The following is a 17,586-nucleotide window of genomic DNA, read 5'->3' on the forward strand; positions in this document are numbered from 1 at the left end:
TTTTCAGATTTTAAGAAATAGTGTATGTTTAGTTTATTTGCACAGCAAAAGAGAAAGATGCAGGTAGCCTTTACAGTAACTTTACTGCTGAAAAAAAAAAACGCACACAGAAGCCTAAAGGGGTTATTCAAAGTCCACCGATATCTTTAAAAAAAAAAGAACTCTTTGTTTGAATACAAAGACTGCTGCCTCTCATTTTTTTTCTTCTGATTTTCAGTCCAGTTCTTGTGTCATTTGCCATGTGTGCTGTGCTTCCGATTTGTTGTAGGGGGCAGCAGCTTTTATGCAGCGTGTTATGGTACCGGAAATAAGGAAGAGGAAGGACGAAGAAGAATCTTACCTTCCGTTAGCTAGCTAGCTACTGGTTGAAAGTAGCGGCAAAATATTCAGGTATTGTGAAAAAAGTAGACATTTATGTGGATGTTAGGTAGTATGTAAATACTAATAGAATAAAATTAAATATATTAGGGATCGTTCTTGATGCATTTATCCGAAATATATGCATCTAAAGGTGCAGGTTGTATTTGTTTTGATCCGTGTTGACGAAAGTCAGGCTTCAGTGTTGTGTTTTTCAGAGAAGGCCCAAACTATTGTTATGTAGAATTTCATGTGTCATGATGTTGCAGGGCTGACAGTTAGTTACACAAACCGCTAATGTTACGTAATTGATTGTCGTCGGTGTCTGAAATGACAGCTTGTTGAAATATAAACATAATCCTCCTGTTCTCCATCAGGATATTATCATAATGAGTTATGCAGAGAAGCCGGAGGATATAACAAGGGAGGACTGGATGGAAAAACTCAACAATGTCCACATTCAGAGGGCTGATATGAACAGGCTCATTATGAACTACCTGGTGACAGGTGAAGTACATTTTTTGTTGTTACTTAAAGTTTGGCTTCAGATTTTTATAAGGATCAAGGATTTTGGATGCTGATGTTTTTACTGTTTTTATTTTTTCCAACAGAGGGTTTCAAGGAAGCAGCAGAGAAGTTCAGGATGGAGTCTGGGATAGAGCCTAGTGTAGACTTAGATTCCTTAGATGAAAGAATTAAGATCAGAGAAATGATCTTGAAGGGGCAGATCCAGGATGCTATCGCCCTAATCAACAGTCTGCACCCAGAACTGCTGGATACAAATCGTTACCTCTACTTTCATCTCCAGGTGAGACATGTCAGCTTTGTACTGCTTTGTGTTATGCACATCTTGCTATTTTAACTTCTGTTTGCACCCATGGCTTTTTGTATTTTGCAGCAGCAGCATCTTATTGAGCTGATTCGTTTGAGGGAGACTGAAGCTGCCCTTGAATTTGCTCAGTCTCAGCTAGCTGAACAGGGGGAGGAAAGCCGAGAATGTCTGACGGAGATGGAGAGGACTCTGGCTTTGCTGGCATTTGACAACCCAGAAGAGTCACCTTTTGGAGACCTCCTTAACATGATGCAGAGGCAAAAGGTAAAATCGGTGCATATTTGAAAGGTGCAGAATTGTATGGACTTAACTTTTCCTTTTCTTCTTTATATTTGCATCTCTCATTTGATAGATTACTATGAAATGATGCTGTTTTTTGTGTTTTGGGGTTGATGACCTTGATGCCTTTAAGAAAAATTGATTAAATAAAGATGATATTAAAATAAAAAATTATAAATTTAAGCTGATTTAAAAAAAAAAAAAAAAAAAGTGGTTTGTTTCGCATAGGTGTCATGTCCATTAACTGTTTGAAGGGGTCATTCCAGCAGTTTTCCATAAGAAGATGATTTAAATCTTTAGGACTACTCTCACCTGTGAAACAATGAAGTTCAGTTAAATTCAGTTATATTTATGTAGTGCCATTTCACAACAGTCACCTCAAGGTGCTTTATGCAATAAGATCTAAGACCCTACAGCATTAGAGTGATAACTCCAACAATCACACAATTCCTAAAGACTACTACGAGCAGCATTTGTCAATAGTGTGAGGGAAGAACTCCCTTTCAACATGAAGAGACATCCAGCAAGTCCTGCGAAGTCTGCTGTAGTTCTGAAGACACATTTTTATAGTCTGAGAAAAGTGAAATAAAGCAGTCTTAGGTTCATATAGTACAAGGCATTAATCTATATGTTGCTTTCTTTTTTTTTTTCTTCAGGTGTGGAGTGAAGTAAATCAGTGTGTACTAGACTATGAAAACAGAGAGTCAACCCCAAAGCTGGCCAAGCTCCTGAAGCTGCTGCTGTGGGCTCAAAATGAACTTGACCAAAAGAAAGTGAAGTATCCCAAAATGACTGACCTCAGCAAAGGAACCATTGAAGACCCAAAATAAGGATCAGAATGAAAGTACCACAGCATTACAAGACGGATACATTTCCTTTATCTAGTCATATCCCCAACAAACTGACTCATATAGAGTACAACCTTTTCTTTTTTGTAAGGGTTGCTTTTTGATACTTTAATAACTCAGAATGTGCAGGAAACTGGATTGATGGCATTTTAAAATGACCTCTCACACTAAAGTAATGTGCAAGTATTTCACTTGGTATTCTAATTTACATATTTGTTTATATAAAATTAGTATACTTAAGTTACACTAGTTTTTCTGTCTTTTGGCAGGGAAAGTTGTTGGCATAGGAATGTGTGAATAAAGCCTAAATTAGGCTGTCACTTTCTGTGTGTTACCACTTAGAGGAGGAAAAGTTTGATCGGGATAAATGGTTGGCTCAGTGTGCACTGCTTCAAATAAATATATATTCCTTCCCTGCAAAGAAATCTGCCCAGCTAAGCTATTGGTCTTTTAGCTTCTCCTCTTGTGTGATAGCAGTAGCCACAACACAATACTTGGGGTGTTTGAAGCTACTGTGACCTTTAAAGTTAAAATCTGCTTCGGATTTTATGCTGAATCGTTGCTTGAGGCATTACCAGAAGATGCCAACAAAGACTTTCAAATGTAATAGTAGCAATAGAGGGAAAATCTAGGATTACTGGAATGCTGTAAATTGTAAAGGCAGCCTCAGTTTCAGTGTTTTAAATACTGTAGATGATGTTTAAAGATGTGAATGGATAACTCTGTGTCCACAGGCATGGAGACACTTTTACAGATGGATTATTTACATTTATGAAACAAGTCGCTGTTTTGCAAAATTGCAAAATTTTATGTGCTTTTTTTTTTTTTTTTTTTTTTTTTGCTGGGATCTTATTTTGCAATAAAAGTGGGATTTTTAAACTGGGAAAGTCTTGAAGGACTTAACGTGTTTCAATTCTGGACATTTCAAACTGCACAGGTAAAAAGCAACCAAGTATATTGACTTCCAAAGTTCTGGGATACTTTGTTTGCCCAATAGCTATTTGACAGCTTAGCAGTTGCACTAAACATTAGGATACCAGTGGTTACTATCCAAGCTGTATCATACCTTGTAAAACTCTACTGAAAGAGACACAATGACCAGTAATTGAGGAAGTGTTTATTAACTCAAAGTGCCCCACACAAGAATCGTTTTTATTACTGATTGACTGCATTAATGTATAACTAGATGACATTGTGATCTGTATCAAGGGTAGGGGCAGGTAGAAGAGAGCCTGAAGGGGTGGAGGTATGGTCTGGAGAGAAGAGGAATGAAAGTCAGTAGAAGCCAGACAGAATATGTGTATGAATGAGAGGGAGACAGGTTGAAAGGTGAACATACAAGGAGTAGATAGGTCAACCGTCCAAAACAATGGACAGTACAGACAGGGTGCAGTAGTTGGAGATGATTGTCAGGTGCTTTGTGACAGAAGGATAGCAGAGAAAATGAAAGGGAAAGTTTACAAAATGTGGGTGAGATCTGCTATGTATGGTTTGGAGACGGTGGCATGAGGATGCTAAGATTTTCTGTGGATTTAACCAGGAAGGACAGGATTAGAAAGTATCTCAGAGGCACAGCTCCAGTTGAGAGGTTTGGATACATGGTTAGAGAGGTAAAGTCAAGATGGTGTGCAGAGGAGGACAGCGGATAACGAAGAAAAGAGGAAGACCACAGAAAAGGGTCATGGATGCAGTGAAGGAGGACATGCAGGGGGTTGGTGTGACAGAAGAGGATGCTAGGGACAGGATGAGATGGAAGCAGATCCCCTAAAAGACGCATTAATGTGTAACTATTTTACTCTTATGTGTGTGTATCTGTGCGTATAAATATATGCACCTTTTTTAGTGCAATAAAATGTAAAGTTTATCTTACTTTTTTACATTTTTTTATACAAAACATAAGTCACTTAATTTATTTTACTATTAACATTTTATTTAAATTTGTTACTTTACACTGTTGTACTTTAATCCCCACCACCGTCCATGCTGTGGAGTATTATGTAACAATTTCCTGCTAACTCAGATAGCCGGGGGAGGATTTCAGCAACCTTCTAGGTACTGCGCATTTTTGGTGCCCCATCCCGACAGCTGCATCTCAGCACGGGGACCAACACATCGTCACCCGGCAAGGACAGCGTACCTACAAAGTCCATCCTGGTTGTCCACGGATGTATTTGCAGTACTGCACCGTCATCACCGTCGCGAAGGGCCCGGAGTCACAGGCGTCTCTCTGACGTTTCAGATGATAATGGTAATGGATCAAACAGCCGGGCTAAATCACTTCCTGATTAACTCTACCGACGAGAAGAAGAACTGCTGCGTGGCTGCTGGCTTGGAGGAGGAGGCAGGGGAGAAAAACTGACACGTGGATTACTCCTCCTAGGGCATCAGGAAAAACAGCCTGCCTCCTCTTCTATCTCTGTTTCGTACACCGCGATCCCAGCCTTTGTCTCTGTTAGTCCGGTCTTTCAGGTTATGGAATTCACTGTCGAGAATCTATGATGTGACTGCGCGCATACTTTTACGAGAAGATTTCCCCTTTTCACCCCAAACGGCTACTTTTCTGACTAATCGATCGGAAAGAGAAAGTGCATACACCCGGAGCGATTGAGAAGAGGCTGCCGTCCGTCACTTCGCGTTGAATGGCCGTTATTCAAAAATATGGCAAGAACTATAGTCCAGATTTGGTCTGCCACAAGGACAACCATCCCCCCGCCAAGATCGGAGTCCCTGGGTGCCATAAGAAGTGGCCTGAACACAACACCAGCTGGTCAAGGTAACCGGTGTCAACGCGAGTAGATACAAATGCTCAGCAGTGTTCATTTTAACCAACTCTACCATCTTAAATCCCACCCACCAAAAGGTTCACAGAGACACTATGAGAGAAGAGTTTTTAACTTTTAAATCATTAGTGACGCTGTTTTGGCGGTTCTGTCACCCTTCAGGTCACCCATGCACGGTTTCTGAAGTACTGTATCTGCTGGTGACACGTATCATTTTTGGCTTTTCATGCTTCAGTGCTTATACGTAGTGCCACATAGGCTAAAAAGGAAGGAAGTAACAGTACTGCATATATATATATATATATATATATATATATATATATAAAACTGTCATGAAATGTTATAAAGTTATGCTGTACACTTTGTGTACCAAACCATATTAGAGCCCATCACCACTGAAGAACCCTTTCTGGATGTCCTATAAGGGCTGAATTTGCATCTCCCACATGCTGTTGATAGGAGCTGTCTTATGACAGCTCCTATCAACTGGTCTGACAAGTCCAAAGTTTGTCCCCAGCTGTTGGAGGATGTGCAGTCAAATTCAAATCATTCTGATTTTCTCCCGTGCAGGCCTGTGGCGAGGATATGGACAGTGGTGCTGCTGTTGGGGACGTGCCTCCTGTACTGTGCCCGTGTGGCGATGCCTATCTGTGCCGTCAGTATGGCAGAGCAGTTTGGCTGGAGCAAGAGGGAGTCCGGCATGGTACTGGGCAGCTTCTTCTGGGGCTACTGCTTCACCCAGGTGTTCGGAGGCTACGTGAGTGACAGGTGAGAAAACGTGCGCTCTGACCGTGGACATGCTCTGAGTTTATTTGAATTTTGACACCGGTTTTCGGTTGGCATCTGTTTCAACATGAATTGCAGTTAATATTGAGTCATATTGTGTTGAACAGTGTTGGCAGTGATGCAACCAGCCCAGTTGTGTTTGCTCAGTCTGTAGAGATAATGTGGTGCACCGAGCTTGATGTTTTCTCTGTATTATCATGTTATTAACTGTAGAGTCAGTGTGTCATTAACAGATAAGCTACTTGTGTGTTTGCACAGTTTTTTTTCCACACTAAAAATTGTTAATAGTCCAAAATCCTTCCTCCAAATGCTTACCCTGTACATATTGACTTTAAAGAATGTGTAGCAAAGATTCTTTAAGATAATATTTTCAGCAGAAGTTATCCAAGAGATTAAAACCTCTCACTTGTAGTGATGTAGGCAGCTATCTTAAAAGTCCAAATTAAAGCTAATACAGTCCATCTGTACTCTGTCCACAGGGTGGGAGGTGAGAAAGTCCTCCTGTTGTCTGCAGCAGCCTGGGGTTCAATGACAGCTTTCACCCCAATCCTGGCCCACTTCTGCTCCCAGCCGATCCTCTCCATGACACTAGCCCGCTTCCTTATGGGCTTGCTGCAAGGTGAGATTGGGTGTGTGTGCAAGATGAATCATCATCACTTGAGAGGGGTCTACACTTTTTTCAAGGTCCAGAAATACAGTACTCCCATGGGTCGCAGTTTCTGGTTCCTTTTTTTTTGCAACTAGAATTGCTGCTTTCCCGTAGTGTGCCCCTGCCAACCAGTCGAGTTTCAGTTTACATGGACTCATATAGTGAAGACTTCAGAGTTATGGTGTTGAATAATGGCCAGAGGTTTTTTAAATTTATTTTTCAGACCATTAGTGATTTGAATCTTTGACCTTTGGATTTAAAATGTCATCACTCTAATTTTTTTTCCCCCTTTGGACATTTTTGCAATTCGCTTTTCAGAATTAGCACATGAATCTATTTATGGCCTTTTTAGAAACTTTTTAGAGACCCAGTAAACAGTTGTGAGGAGTTTTACTTTAGGCATTCTTGAGCTATCATGTTCACAATAGAACAGACAGCAAAGGGATATGAGGTCAGAATAAGCTTCTCTCAGTCCCAGTGAATGTTTGCCCCAGATCTGAAGAGATTTTCTCAGTGTGTTTTAGAGATACGGCACATGAGAAGAGGAGGGACGGACAATCTGAAAACATTATGCATCTGACCACAACAACTGCTGCCAGTGTGAAGGCCTATAAGGCATTTGCCAGGAAATGGTCTTACATTTATGTTCTGTGGCATTTCATACACAACTCTATATGCAGTGTATCAGCTTACCGTCCGCGTAAGGGAAGTTGATATAGCCTGACCACATGAACTCACGTAGACACATGTTAGAGTCCTTGTCAGTTCCTGTTAGGTGATATTTGTCTTGTGTTTAATGATTACATTTGTGGGTCATTTTGAGCTGGCCTCACTCCAAAAAATCAGTTATTAAAAGCCCTTTAAGACTTACAAGGAATGTGACTTGACCACCACCTCTGCAGAGACAACACAGAAATGCTGAAAACACCCTCATACCAGCCAATCTTTTAATGTTTAAAAGCTGGATCACAGGAATACCAGTTTTTTTTTTTAGACTGTAATATGTAGCCTATGGTTAGTTTTTACATAGAAAACAAATAATTTTCATATTTGCTGAGTAAACAAGACATATACTCCTCTGTTGGTGGCATGTTCAGTTTGTGACACAGCCATCTGTACTTTGCTTTCTTTGGCTTGAGAACAACAATTAAGTGTAGTGATTTAAGAGTGTCCTTAAACTGATTTGGCAGCATTGTTTTATTTCAAATAATCAAGCACCCAACACAGCAATGGATATGCTACTGTTTTTCTATTTTCTGTCAGATGTTATGTTTGTCTTATTAGACGATATTGTGAAATCGTCTTCCACTGAACCTTAAGGCCTAATAAAAATTGGCTGTGCTTTGTGTTTTCATTTCAGGAGTTCATTACCCTTCTCTTGCAAGTCTGTGCTCACAAAAGGTGGTGGAAAGCGAAAGAGGCTTCCTCATGAGCACCGTGGGTAGTGGCTCCTACCTGGGGTGAGTCAAGTGTTATGCAATAATTGAATGATGGTGAGAGAAGGCTCAGTGTTCCTTCCTAGTTCATTACTATTTTTTTTTTTGTGAAATATGGAGGGGTGTGTCTGTTGCCTTTAATAGTAGTTACTCTTTAAAAACGGTCATTTGACCATGTCAAAATGGCCTGTCATAGTAATCAGATGTTGAAACATTTTTTTGCACCGATGTGTTTATGTAACTTATCTTATTGTGATCTTTTTTTCCAGCACTTTGGTCATTGGAGGGGCTGGCTCCCTCATGTTGGACCTATATGGCTGGCAGAGTGTTTTCTATGTTTCTGGACTCCTTTCGGTCCTGTGGGCCTACTGCATGTGGAAATATCTACTCAAAGGAGAAGGCAAGGGATGCTTTAACCATTTCACTGGTTTCTGTGCTGTCTATTATTTTGTACCTGCTTAACTGGAGTCAGTGTCCTGTTGTATGCTCACATCCCTGTATTTTATCTGTGTTTTGTAGGGCCTATAATCACCCTAGAGTCCCTGGGCAGCAATGGGGCCCAGTCCAAACTGTCCAAAAGACATTGGTTACGGCTCTTAAAACAACCTGCTGTCTGGTGAGATAAAGCGAGTGTTTATTTGTGAAGGTGTGACTACATTTGCAAATGCACCTTTACATAAATATAGGGGCATTTTATGCTCTGTGTACATATGCAAGACTGCATGTTTGTTTTGGTATTCAGATGGATAAGCAGCTATAATCGTGCCTGTCTGCCATCAAGTTCTGCTGTAATGCTTTGACTAATTTACTGCAACCTCAAAATTTTGGAATATCAATTGCAACCATTGCATAAGTGTTGAGTAAGGAGAAAAAAATTTAAGAGGAGGAATGTGGCAATATGCAAAGCATCTTATTATCAGAATTATGTCTGGTTTCCTCAGCTGAGTCATGTCTCTGAGTACTTTTCCTTCTAGTCCTTCCTTGTGGCCTAGATATTTATATACAGTAATACACCTGACATGCTCCATTTTCAGTGACACCGAATACATGTGTGCTCTTATTTGATGTATCTGATCCCCCCCTGACACCTCCACACATTACATTTGTATTTAATGGATGTTGGCTTATCAGTATTAATATACAGTTGGCTCATTTTAACCTGATGCTTCATACCTTAGTACAATGTCAGTTATAAAGCTTATAATGACAAACAGCACAGATACAAACCTTTGTCAAACAGGGAAGACAGTATTTAAGCCTTTGATGTGTAGGTGTGTCATTGTAATGCACTTAACTATGATTTGTCTCTTTTCATTTAGTGCTGTAATAGTGACGCACCTTTGCACAGCAAGCACCTTCTTCACTCTTTTATCGTGGCTGCCAACATTCTTTAAAGACACTTTCCCTGGCGCCAAGGTAACTATTTGGATCATTAGACAAAACAATCAACAAAAAAAGCATAAGGGTTAAAAATATGAAAGAATGCACCTTTATTTACTAAACTTAGAATCTACAGCAATGCCAGTGGCTACATGAGAATGTGATTAGACACAGAAGTGCTTTGAGGTATATGCTATTTTATTAGTTGTGTAGTTATATAAATCAAAGCTTTGGACATGTTAACATTTTAACCAAATGATGGAGCTTGAGGAAAAGTCACGGAAAAACACACTCCTTTGTAAGCGCCAGTTTTGAAGCCTTGATTTTAGCATTTTAGCCGTCACCATCCTGGTTTCTTGGAACCAGAAGTGACCACTTGAGTGAGAGGGTGGAGGAATACATTTTCTAGCTTGGTTAGCAAGGTTCATAGACTATATTGCTGCATCACACAGATACCCTCTAAGTAATATACTAATAAACTGCTACAGTTTGACCCTTGAGAATTCTTGGATGGGCTGTAGTAACAATTAACCATGCCGCCAGCAATATTATTTGTCAGGTAGTTGCATTAAACATGCCACAAAAGGTGCAAACAACTCAAGACCAACTGAGTCATCTAGTACAATGACTCAAATTAGCTGAGGTAAACTAGCTTCAAGCCTTTTATACTGCAGCGTTTAAGCCTTATGGAAATTCAAGTAGCAGATTACTGAAAAGGATAAAACAAATAAATAAATGGAACCTCCCAGAAGTTGTCATGAAGGAGGATATTAGGTATGTAGGCCAAAACCTTTTTTGCAATAAGCTGCAAACGTATTTACATGTTGTATAATACTGAGCATTTTAACATGTCAATCTCTCTGACCAAGCAGCAACTTATGGGACTGAAAAAGTGACAAAAACTGCAGTTCCTGAGCCTTTTTTTTTTTTTTTTTTTTTTTTTTGCTCACTTGTTTTGCTTAAGATTGATTTTTTTTTTTTAGCTGTGGCTGCTTTGATTGACAGACTTGGTGATGTAGGCAGCTGTAGGTCTCTGCTACACCTTACCTGCACTAATTTGAGGCACTGAACAGGATTTTTTCCGCTCCGTTTCTGATGTTGGCGACTTTTTGCAGCACATGACAAATAATAAGGCTTGTTAAGTAGTATAGACCAAACAAGAAGTTAGTGTTTAGTTTTGGTAAGTGAAACTCTAGTTTTGATTAGTCTGCTATTTAACACTAATTAGCACTGATGTGTATGTGTGCAATACTTCCAAAACTTTTTACGAATTCAGCTTTCTTGTCAAGTATATTTAGTACATTGACCTCTGACCTAAATACTGGTTCTTCTGGTTCCTAAAAGACAACAAAGCAGTGGCCAAAACACTGATGTTTAGTCTTTAAAATACGTAGTCAAGAACCCACTGGTTTTTCATTGGAGAAAGGAAAACTTAAAAGTTAGTGGCTGATCAACATTTGATCATTGATGACATTCATCACTGAGACAGGTCACTAAAATAAAACAAGTATCTGATACTCTGCAAGAAGTGACATCAATGTTCCCTGCTGTTTCTTGTCAAATCCAATCATGCCCCCCCCCCAAAAAAAAATAATATTTTTTTTTTTCAGGGCTGGGTGTTCAATGTTATTCCTTGGTTAGTGGCCATACCTTCATCACTCTTTAGTGGATGTCTCTCTGACCACCTCATTAGTCAAGGTAAACAACAAGAGCTATATAATGTATGTCAATATTATTTTGAATGTTCAGTACATTGATATTGTAAAAGCTGCTCTGTAATGGACTTCCCTAATCTCTCTTCTAATCCCCTCAGGCTTTGATACAGCATCAGTGAGGAAGTTGATGCAGGTACATTTGTTAGTTGTCATGGTATTTTTATATGTTACGTGTTTAGTGTGGATTTTCTTCCTCTCATTCCAAAGTGCATGAATGTCCTGTTTACACTACATATGTAATGAATTCTATACAATTGCGTTTGATGTGTTTTTCGTGTGTTCATCCCCCTTTGTGTTAGTTTTTCTCCATGGGTGTGTCCAGTGTGTTTACCCTTCTTCTGTGTGGCACCACTACCTTCCCCTGGGCTGTAGCATTTGTGTCTGCCACCATGGGCCTCACCACCTTCAGTCACAGGTACTGGCACCCACTGTTTCCTCACACGCTGTAGCTGTATTCACACATACTTTATGCTGCAGCCCTCCACTTTTCCAAACATTACCCGACAGAGGTGCACGTGAGAACACAACGATCCTGTGCGGTTGGATCAGATATTAAATGGTCTTTAACCTGCCTCAGTTAAAAGACTTTGGGATGCCCCATTGTGCCTGTTTGTGCAGATGTGAGGTTAGTGAGGCTGCTGTGAGAAAGGAGAAAGAACAACTTCAGCCATTGTCCAGACCCGATTCACCCCCACATTTCTGCTGATCACATGTAAAGCCGTCTTATTTCTGGCCTTTAACACCCTTTTACATGTAAATGTGGTGTTGCCTGAGGGTGTGTTTTGTACACTCAGTCTTGATGATACAATTTCAGAATATTACCCATATTTGAACAGCTTTGCGTAGCTTCTTAGACATTATACTCTTAAATATTTTGCCACTTTTTTATCCCCGGTGAACAACTCTGTTTTTTTTTTTTTTTGTTTTTTGACAAAGTCTTAAATGCTTAAGCAAAGAATACTTGGCAGGTCTCAGCTTTTATTAGGCAGGCAGTTTGTCTAGTCATCATTGCACCCGATCACTGTCTGTAAGCATTTAATGTTTCAACAACTTTGGGATGATTGCCTAAAAAGTGCCTTCTTACACGTTGTTTGTCCTGGAGTAGGTCATACCAGTCACAAACAGGTCATAGACATTTATTTTTATTCTAATAAGGTTAAATAATTCCCAAATTGAATGGTGTATGTTTTTTTAAGAATGCTTTAATACACATTTGGTGTGCTAATGAGTATGCAAGCCAACCTGGGTTTATGGTAATTAAGGTACATCCACTAAAATGATATGATTCATTTATGTGTATTTAATAGTTTGTGAACAACACTTGTGCTCTGTGGCACAGAGGAACTGGATACATTTTTAAAAAGGGTGACTACAGAAAAGGATAAAAAAGAATAAGAAAAAAGAAACAGTTCATCTGTGGTTTGGAGCTTTTCAAGGGATTTGTTCAAAGCAATAAGATATCAAGACCATATTAAAAATCACAAGATATCCTTTAAATTGTGAGCGCATTTCTTTTATTTTATGCCATAATAAATGCACAATTACTTAGTGAAAGGGCAGGGGAATAGTTTAACAGGATGAGCTGCTGCCAAGGCAGAACCATACAATAAAGAAACATGACCACAACAGGAATTTCATCTGCAAGGTGGGACCACATCTCCCAGTAAACACATAGTAATTGGTGGTATTCTTTGGAGCTTTTTTATTAGACCAAACAAGACTACTACAAAGCCAGACTGCTTTGATCAACAGTAACTCAAGTAACCAGTCATTACAACCAAGGTATTCAGAAGAGCATCTCTGAACAGACAACATGTTGAACCTTGAAGCAGATGGGCTACAGCAGCAGAAGACCACACTGTGTGCCAATCCTGTCAGCTAAGAACAGGAAAGAGGCTACAGTTCACACAGGCTCACCAACATTGAACAATAACAGACTGGAAAAACATTGCCTGGTCTGAAGAGTCTCGATTTCTGCTGCAACATTCGCGTGGTAGGGTCAGAATTTGGCACAACCAACATGAAAGCATGGATCCATCCTGCCTTGTATCAGCAGTGTAATAGTATAGGGGGATATTTTTTGGCACACTTTGGGTCCCCCTTAGTACCAACTGAGCATCATTTAAATGCCATGTCCATCCCACACTGTGCCCATGTTCTGATGGTTACTTCCAGCAGGAAATGCGCCATGTCACAAAGCTCTAATCATCTCAAACTGGTTTCTTGAACATGATAATGAGTTCACTGTATTCAAATGACCTCCACATTCACCAGGTCCCAATCTGATAGAGCAGCTTTGAGACGTGGTGCAATAGGAGATTCACATCATGGATGTGGAGCCAACAAATTTGCACCAATTGCATGATGCTATCATTTTAATATGGACCCAAATCTCTCAGGAATGTTTCAAGCATTTTGTTGAATCTATGCCATGAAGAATTAAGGACGTTCTGAAGATAGGGGTTTTTTAATAGGGTTTTTTGAAAGATAGATTTTTAAATTCCTTATCAGGTCAAATCTAAAGTTAATGTTTCATAATGTTTTACATCACTGAATAATTTAAATTTTTTATACATTTGAGTTTTTATTAGTAACATATTTAATACTGTTGAGGGTGTACAAAAAAAAATAAAAGACTTTCCCAAGTTATATTTGTCTTTCCTTAGTAAATCTAATGTCTATGGTTGGTAGAAGAAGTCATTTTTTTTTTTCAGCCACAGTGATGATATTTTGAACTTACTAGAAAAGTCTGTTCTTTATAATCAAGTTCCAGCCATGATGACTTGATAAGGATAAAGAATATAGAATATTTGTTTCTGAGGAACAAATAAATATGCAATCAGCAATAGCGCATTACAGACATAGATTTTCTCTCTATCTGTTTTGGGTTTTTTTGTATGGTGGAGAAGATGATTCTGAGTTCGGGTCATTATTTTAAAACTATCTAAGATGAAAATGACAATAACATGTTTTTCTTTTTCAGTGGTGTCTCTGTAAATGTTCAAGATCTCGCTCCGTCCTGTGCTGGAGCTTTATTTGGTAAGTTCTAAAAATGTGTTTTAAACCAATGATAAAATATCTCAAAGGTAAATTTCGCAGCTTACAAGTGTTTGCTCTACATTTCTTTTGCAGGTGTTATGAATACATGTGGTGCTTTCTCAGGTGAGTTTGTGTGAATTACAAAATATCTGTTGGTGATGAATCTTTTACCAGCAGTCGCTTTGACATTATTAACTAAAATAATTGATTCACTTCTCAAAATTCAAACTTTTGAGCTGATGTGTTGGATGTCAGACCTGCTAGGCTCTTTGTCCCATGCATATTTCATCAAGGGAGCATGATGAAGTTTGTGTCAGATGAATAATACAGGGAAAAGAGGATGACAGTTAGTGGTCCTGTGAGGGACATAGAAAAGACTGACGTTTTCACTGTAGAAATTTGCATCTGGGAAAAACCAAATGGTTTTGCCACTTAAAAGATACTGCACGTTATTGTCATCTTTGTGATGAGTTGCTGTTAAAACCTACTGTGTTCCTGCTCAGGGGTCTTAATGGTGTACTTCTCGGGGTATCTCATTGAGGCAACGGGCTCATGGGCTTCTGTGTTTGCCCTCATCACCACAATCAACCTGCTCGGCCTCTGCACCTTCCTGGCATTTGCTGAGGCACGGCGGGTTGACATTGACTCTACTAAGGTCCGCCACCACAATATTCACATCTAAATCATCAGTCATTGGAGGGAGCAGAATGCGATCTTGGACAACCAGCAGCTGGGATATTATCCAGTGCATATCAAGCAGTGCAAAGATAAATGCTATGAACAGCTATTAGGAAAACGTTGATTGACTCTGTGGTTGTTTGACTGCGACCGTTACTGAAAACCACACAGCAGAGCCTCCACAATGTTACTGGAAATTCTCGTGGAGCTGTAGCCTCGGATCCTGGAAGAAGACAACTGGGTTAAAGGGTGCTGCGCTAGTTAAGGAGGAACATGGAAGGGTGAAGACTGGAGGAGGAAAGACACTACTTCCAGGTCTCAGCTTGTGCACCGTGGAAAACAGTTTACGCTTATCATATGTTACAGACTATGTTACTTAGGAATAAGAAAATCACGGAGATTGTTATCTGAAAGCCAAAGCCCACTGCTCTGCTGTGTTTGTGTGTGTGTGGAAAGAGCTGTGAGAGTGATGGATGTGTTACTCTCAGGAGTGAGAGCTGTGACAGTCCAAGGTGGTTTGTTTGTACCCTCAGGCGGTGTGGGTGACACAGGGAGAGTCCAGCCTCTCCTACCTGAAGGATTTTAGTACGCCCCTCTCAGCCATCACTGAGCAATCTGAATGACACATCATTACCCATCCACTAATTACTATGAAGGTGGTTTAATGTCCCATACAATTTACCTTCTTTAGTTCCCATCTCCATGACAGCAAAGCTTTGAATAAGTGCACTGTCTCTGATTGTTCTCTCAAATGGTCTGTTTTGAGTTGGAAAAAAAGGTTATTAATTAATTTAATTAATTGTATTTTATTTCTCTGTAACTGCATGTAATAGAAATACCTCACTTAATTGCTTTGAGTAATTTTATATTTATATGGAATAATGAGTTTCACATTTTTTTCTTACCACATTGAATAGAAAGGAAAAAGTTTTGTTTTTTTTAATATATATATATATATATATATATATATATATATATATATATATATATATATATATATATATATATATATATGTGAATAATCACCAGTGTGATGACATAATGTTAAAAAGTTACTGCTCTTGGTAAAAACAAAAAGAAGGCAGACAAAAAGATTCTGCAAGAGGAAACTTTTTAGGTCGAGGAATCCACCTTTATTGTTGCACTTAATACCTTTATTTAGGCACTAGAAAGGGAGCGATATCAGTGATTGGGATGCATTAATGTTTCATGATGGGTAACACTAGCTGTCGCTGAGGCTGTCTCCAAGTTACACGCTGACGTGATGAACGTCAGGCAAGATGGCAGATTATTGGGTTCAGTACAATCAAAGAGCTGGAAACTCTCAGTATGTAGCACTGTAAAGCTTGCTGCATAGCTCTGTCTGAATGTTTAGGTGAACGTAGCATTTATCTTTGGTGTTCAGGGCACAGTTTTACAGTTTCCGTTTTCATGTTAGGTTTCGATGCTCATTTGACATGATACCTTAAATCTATGCATTTGTTATTTTGTGCCTGAGTTGAGCGAGAAGAAAACTGCAAGATGTGCACCTTTCTGGTAACAGAAGTGCCAGTTACTGATCATTGTGCATTGCTGATCTTTGCCTTCTTTGTAGGATTTTTGTTGCTTCTGTGTCATTTGTTACTGTTATTTACATACAACTCAACATTGGCTTATATTTTCTTGGGTTTTGTTCTATGTATACTTGGTCACGTAAGCTTAGGTAGAATAGAAATTGCATTTCTGATGTTGGCATTATCATTTGTTTTTAAAATGGGGTAAGTAATTGGATTTATTTAAAGCATAGGTCTTTCAGAGTAAAAATGAAGATTTCTGTATGTCAAACATATTTATTTTTGTGTGACAGAAAAACATATAATCCTATTGAGTGGCTCTAAATTATTATTTTTTAATCTTATCTGAAATTGAATATCTTTGCCCAGTGTTTCTTAAATTCTATGTTTTTAAGGTGACCATACAAAGAATGTGTTTGTTTCTTACAGACCACTGTACAAAACAAGCACCCTTCAATAGTTTTTCAGTTTTATTTTTTTATTATTATTCTTGGATCTCACAGATGCTTGCACTGCACTATTTACAAATGCCCGCATGCCTTTGTTTCTGTTGACATCTTGGACAATGTAAAACCTTTACATTATAAATAAGTGTTCACAAACATAACTTCTTATAGGTTTCCAAAAGCCTTCTGAGAAATAGTTTTTGATAATCTGTAATATGTCCGATAGAATAATACAATAGCGCAAGAAAATGCAGTATTCAAATGCTTTTAAGGTATACTGTATTTAAAAGCTATTAACTTTGAATAAAATATATATATTTTTGTCAACTATTTTTGAGTTGTTTCAGTATGCTGCACCCTACTGTCTGCATGTATTTTCTCTGTAGCTCCACATAGAGGCAGTGCAGCATCAGTAATGAGGAGAGCACGTGGCGCCTCCCAATCTCCAGATACTTCACATTTTCGGTCATGTATGGTGAGGGTCCCTCAGTTTAACCGCACAGCCATCTCTTGAAGTTTCCATTAAGTGCAGCTTCTGCCCTTAACAGCCTTTTCATCCACAAAGCCCACTTATAAGGAATCAGGAAGATTTTTTTCCCACTAGGTACCTGAGAACCTTTTGATCTCCACTGTATCATGGAGGCCAGTCTAAGCGGGTTCTAAGCGCAGGTCTGTCGTGTTCACACCACCGACTACACTACAGGCCCGGATCCCGAGTCCAGGCCAGCAGTACTTATGCGGTGGCACCATATGGCAGGATGCTGTGTGCCATGTTGGCTAGCTGGCACTACCCACGTGCGAATGGCCA

The 17,586-nt window shown here is 39.2% G+C and overlaps 2 protein-coding genes across 2 annotated transcripts; both read left to right on the forward strand.

Moving 5' to 3' along the window:
- The first annotated feature begins 304 nt into the window (after positions 1-304).
- Positions 305-3,151, forward strand: LOC115782991 (glucose-induced degradation protein 8-B homolog). The gene is made up of 5 exons (XM_030733560.1): positions 305-390; positions 735-864; positions 969-1,165; positions 1,256-1,453; positions 2,125-3,151. Exons 2-5 carry the CDS (start codon positions 747-749, stop codon positions 2,296-2,298), a joined length of 687 nt encoding a protein of 228 aa, XP_030589420.1. The 5' UTR covers positions 305-390; positions 735-746; the 3' UTR covers positions 2,299-3,151.
- A 1,804-nt stretch (positions 3,152-4,955) lies between these two features.
- On the forward strand, positions 4,956-15,696 carry slc17a9b (solute carrier family 17 member 9b). The gene is made up of 13 exons (XM_030733761.1): positions 4,956-5,089; positions 5,667-5,864; positions 6,362-6,501; positions 7,892-7,991; positions 8,237-8,367; positions 8,487-8,583; positions 9,287-9,383; positions 10,958-11,045; positions 11,161-11,195; positions 11,362-11,477; positions 14,046-14,101; positions 14,195-14,224; positions 14,605-15,696. The coding sequence occupies exons 1-13, from the start codon at positions 4,956-4,958 to the stop codon at positions 14,781-14,783; spliced, it is 1,401 nt and encodes a 466-aa protein (XP_030589621.1). The 3' UTR covers positions 14,784-15,696.
- The last annotated feature ends 1,890 nt before the right edge of the window (positions 15,697-17,586 follow it).

Source organism: Archocentrus centrarchus, chromosome 7, assembly GCF_007364275.1.
Source record: "Archocentrus centrarchus isolate MPI-CPG fArcCen1 chromosome 7, fArcCen1, whole genome shotgun sequence".
Taxonomy (NCBI): Eukaryota; Metazoa; Chordata; class Actinopteri; order Cichliformes; family Cichlidae; genus Archocentrus; species Archocentrus centrarchus.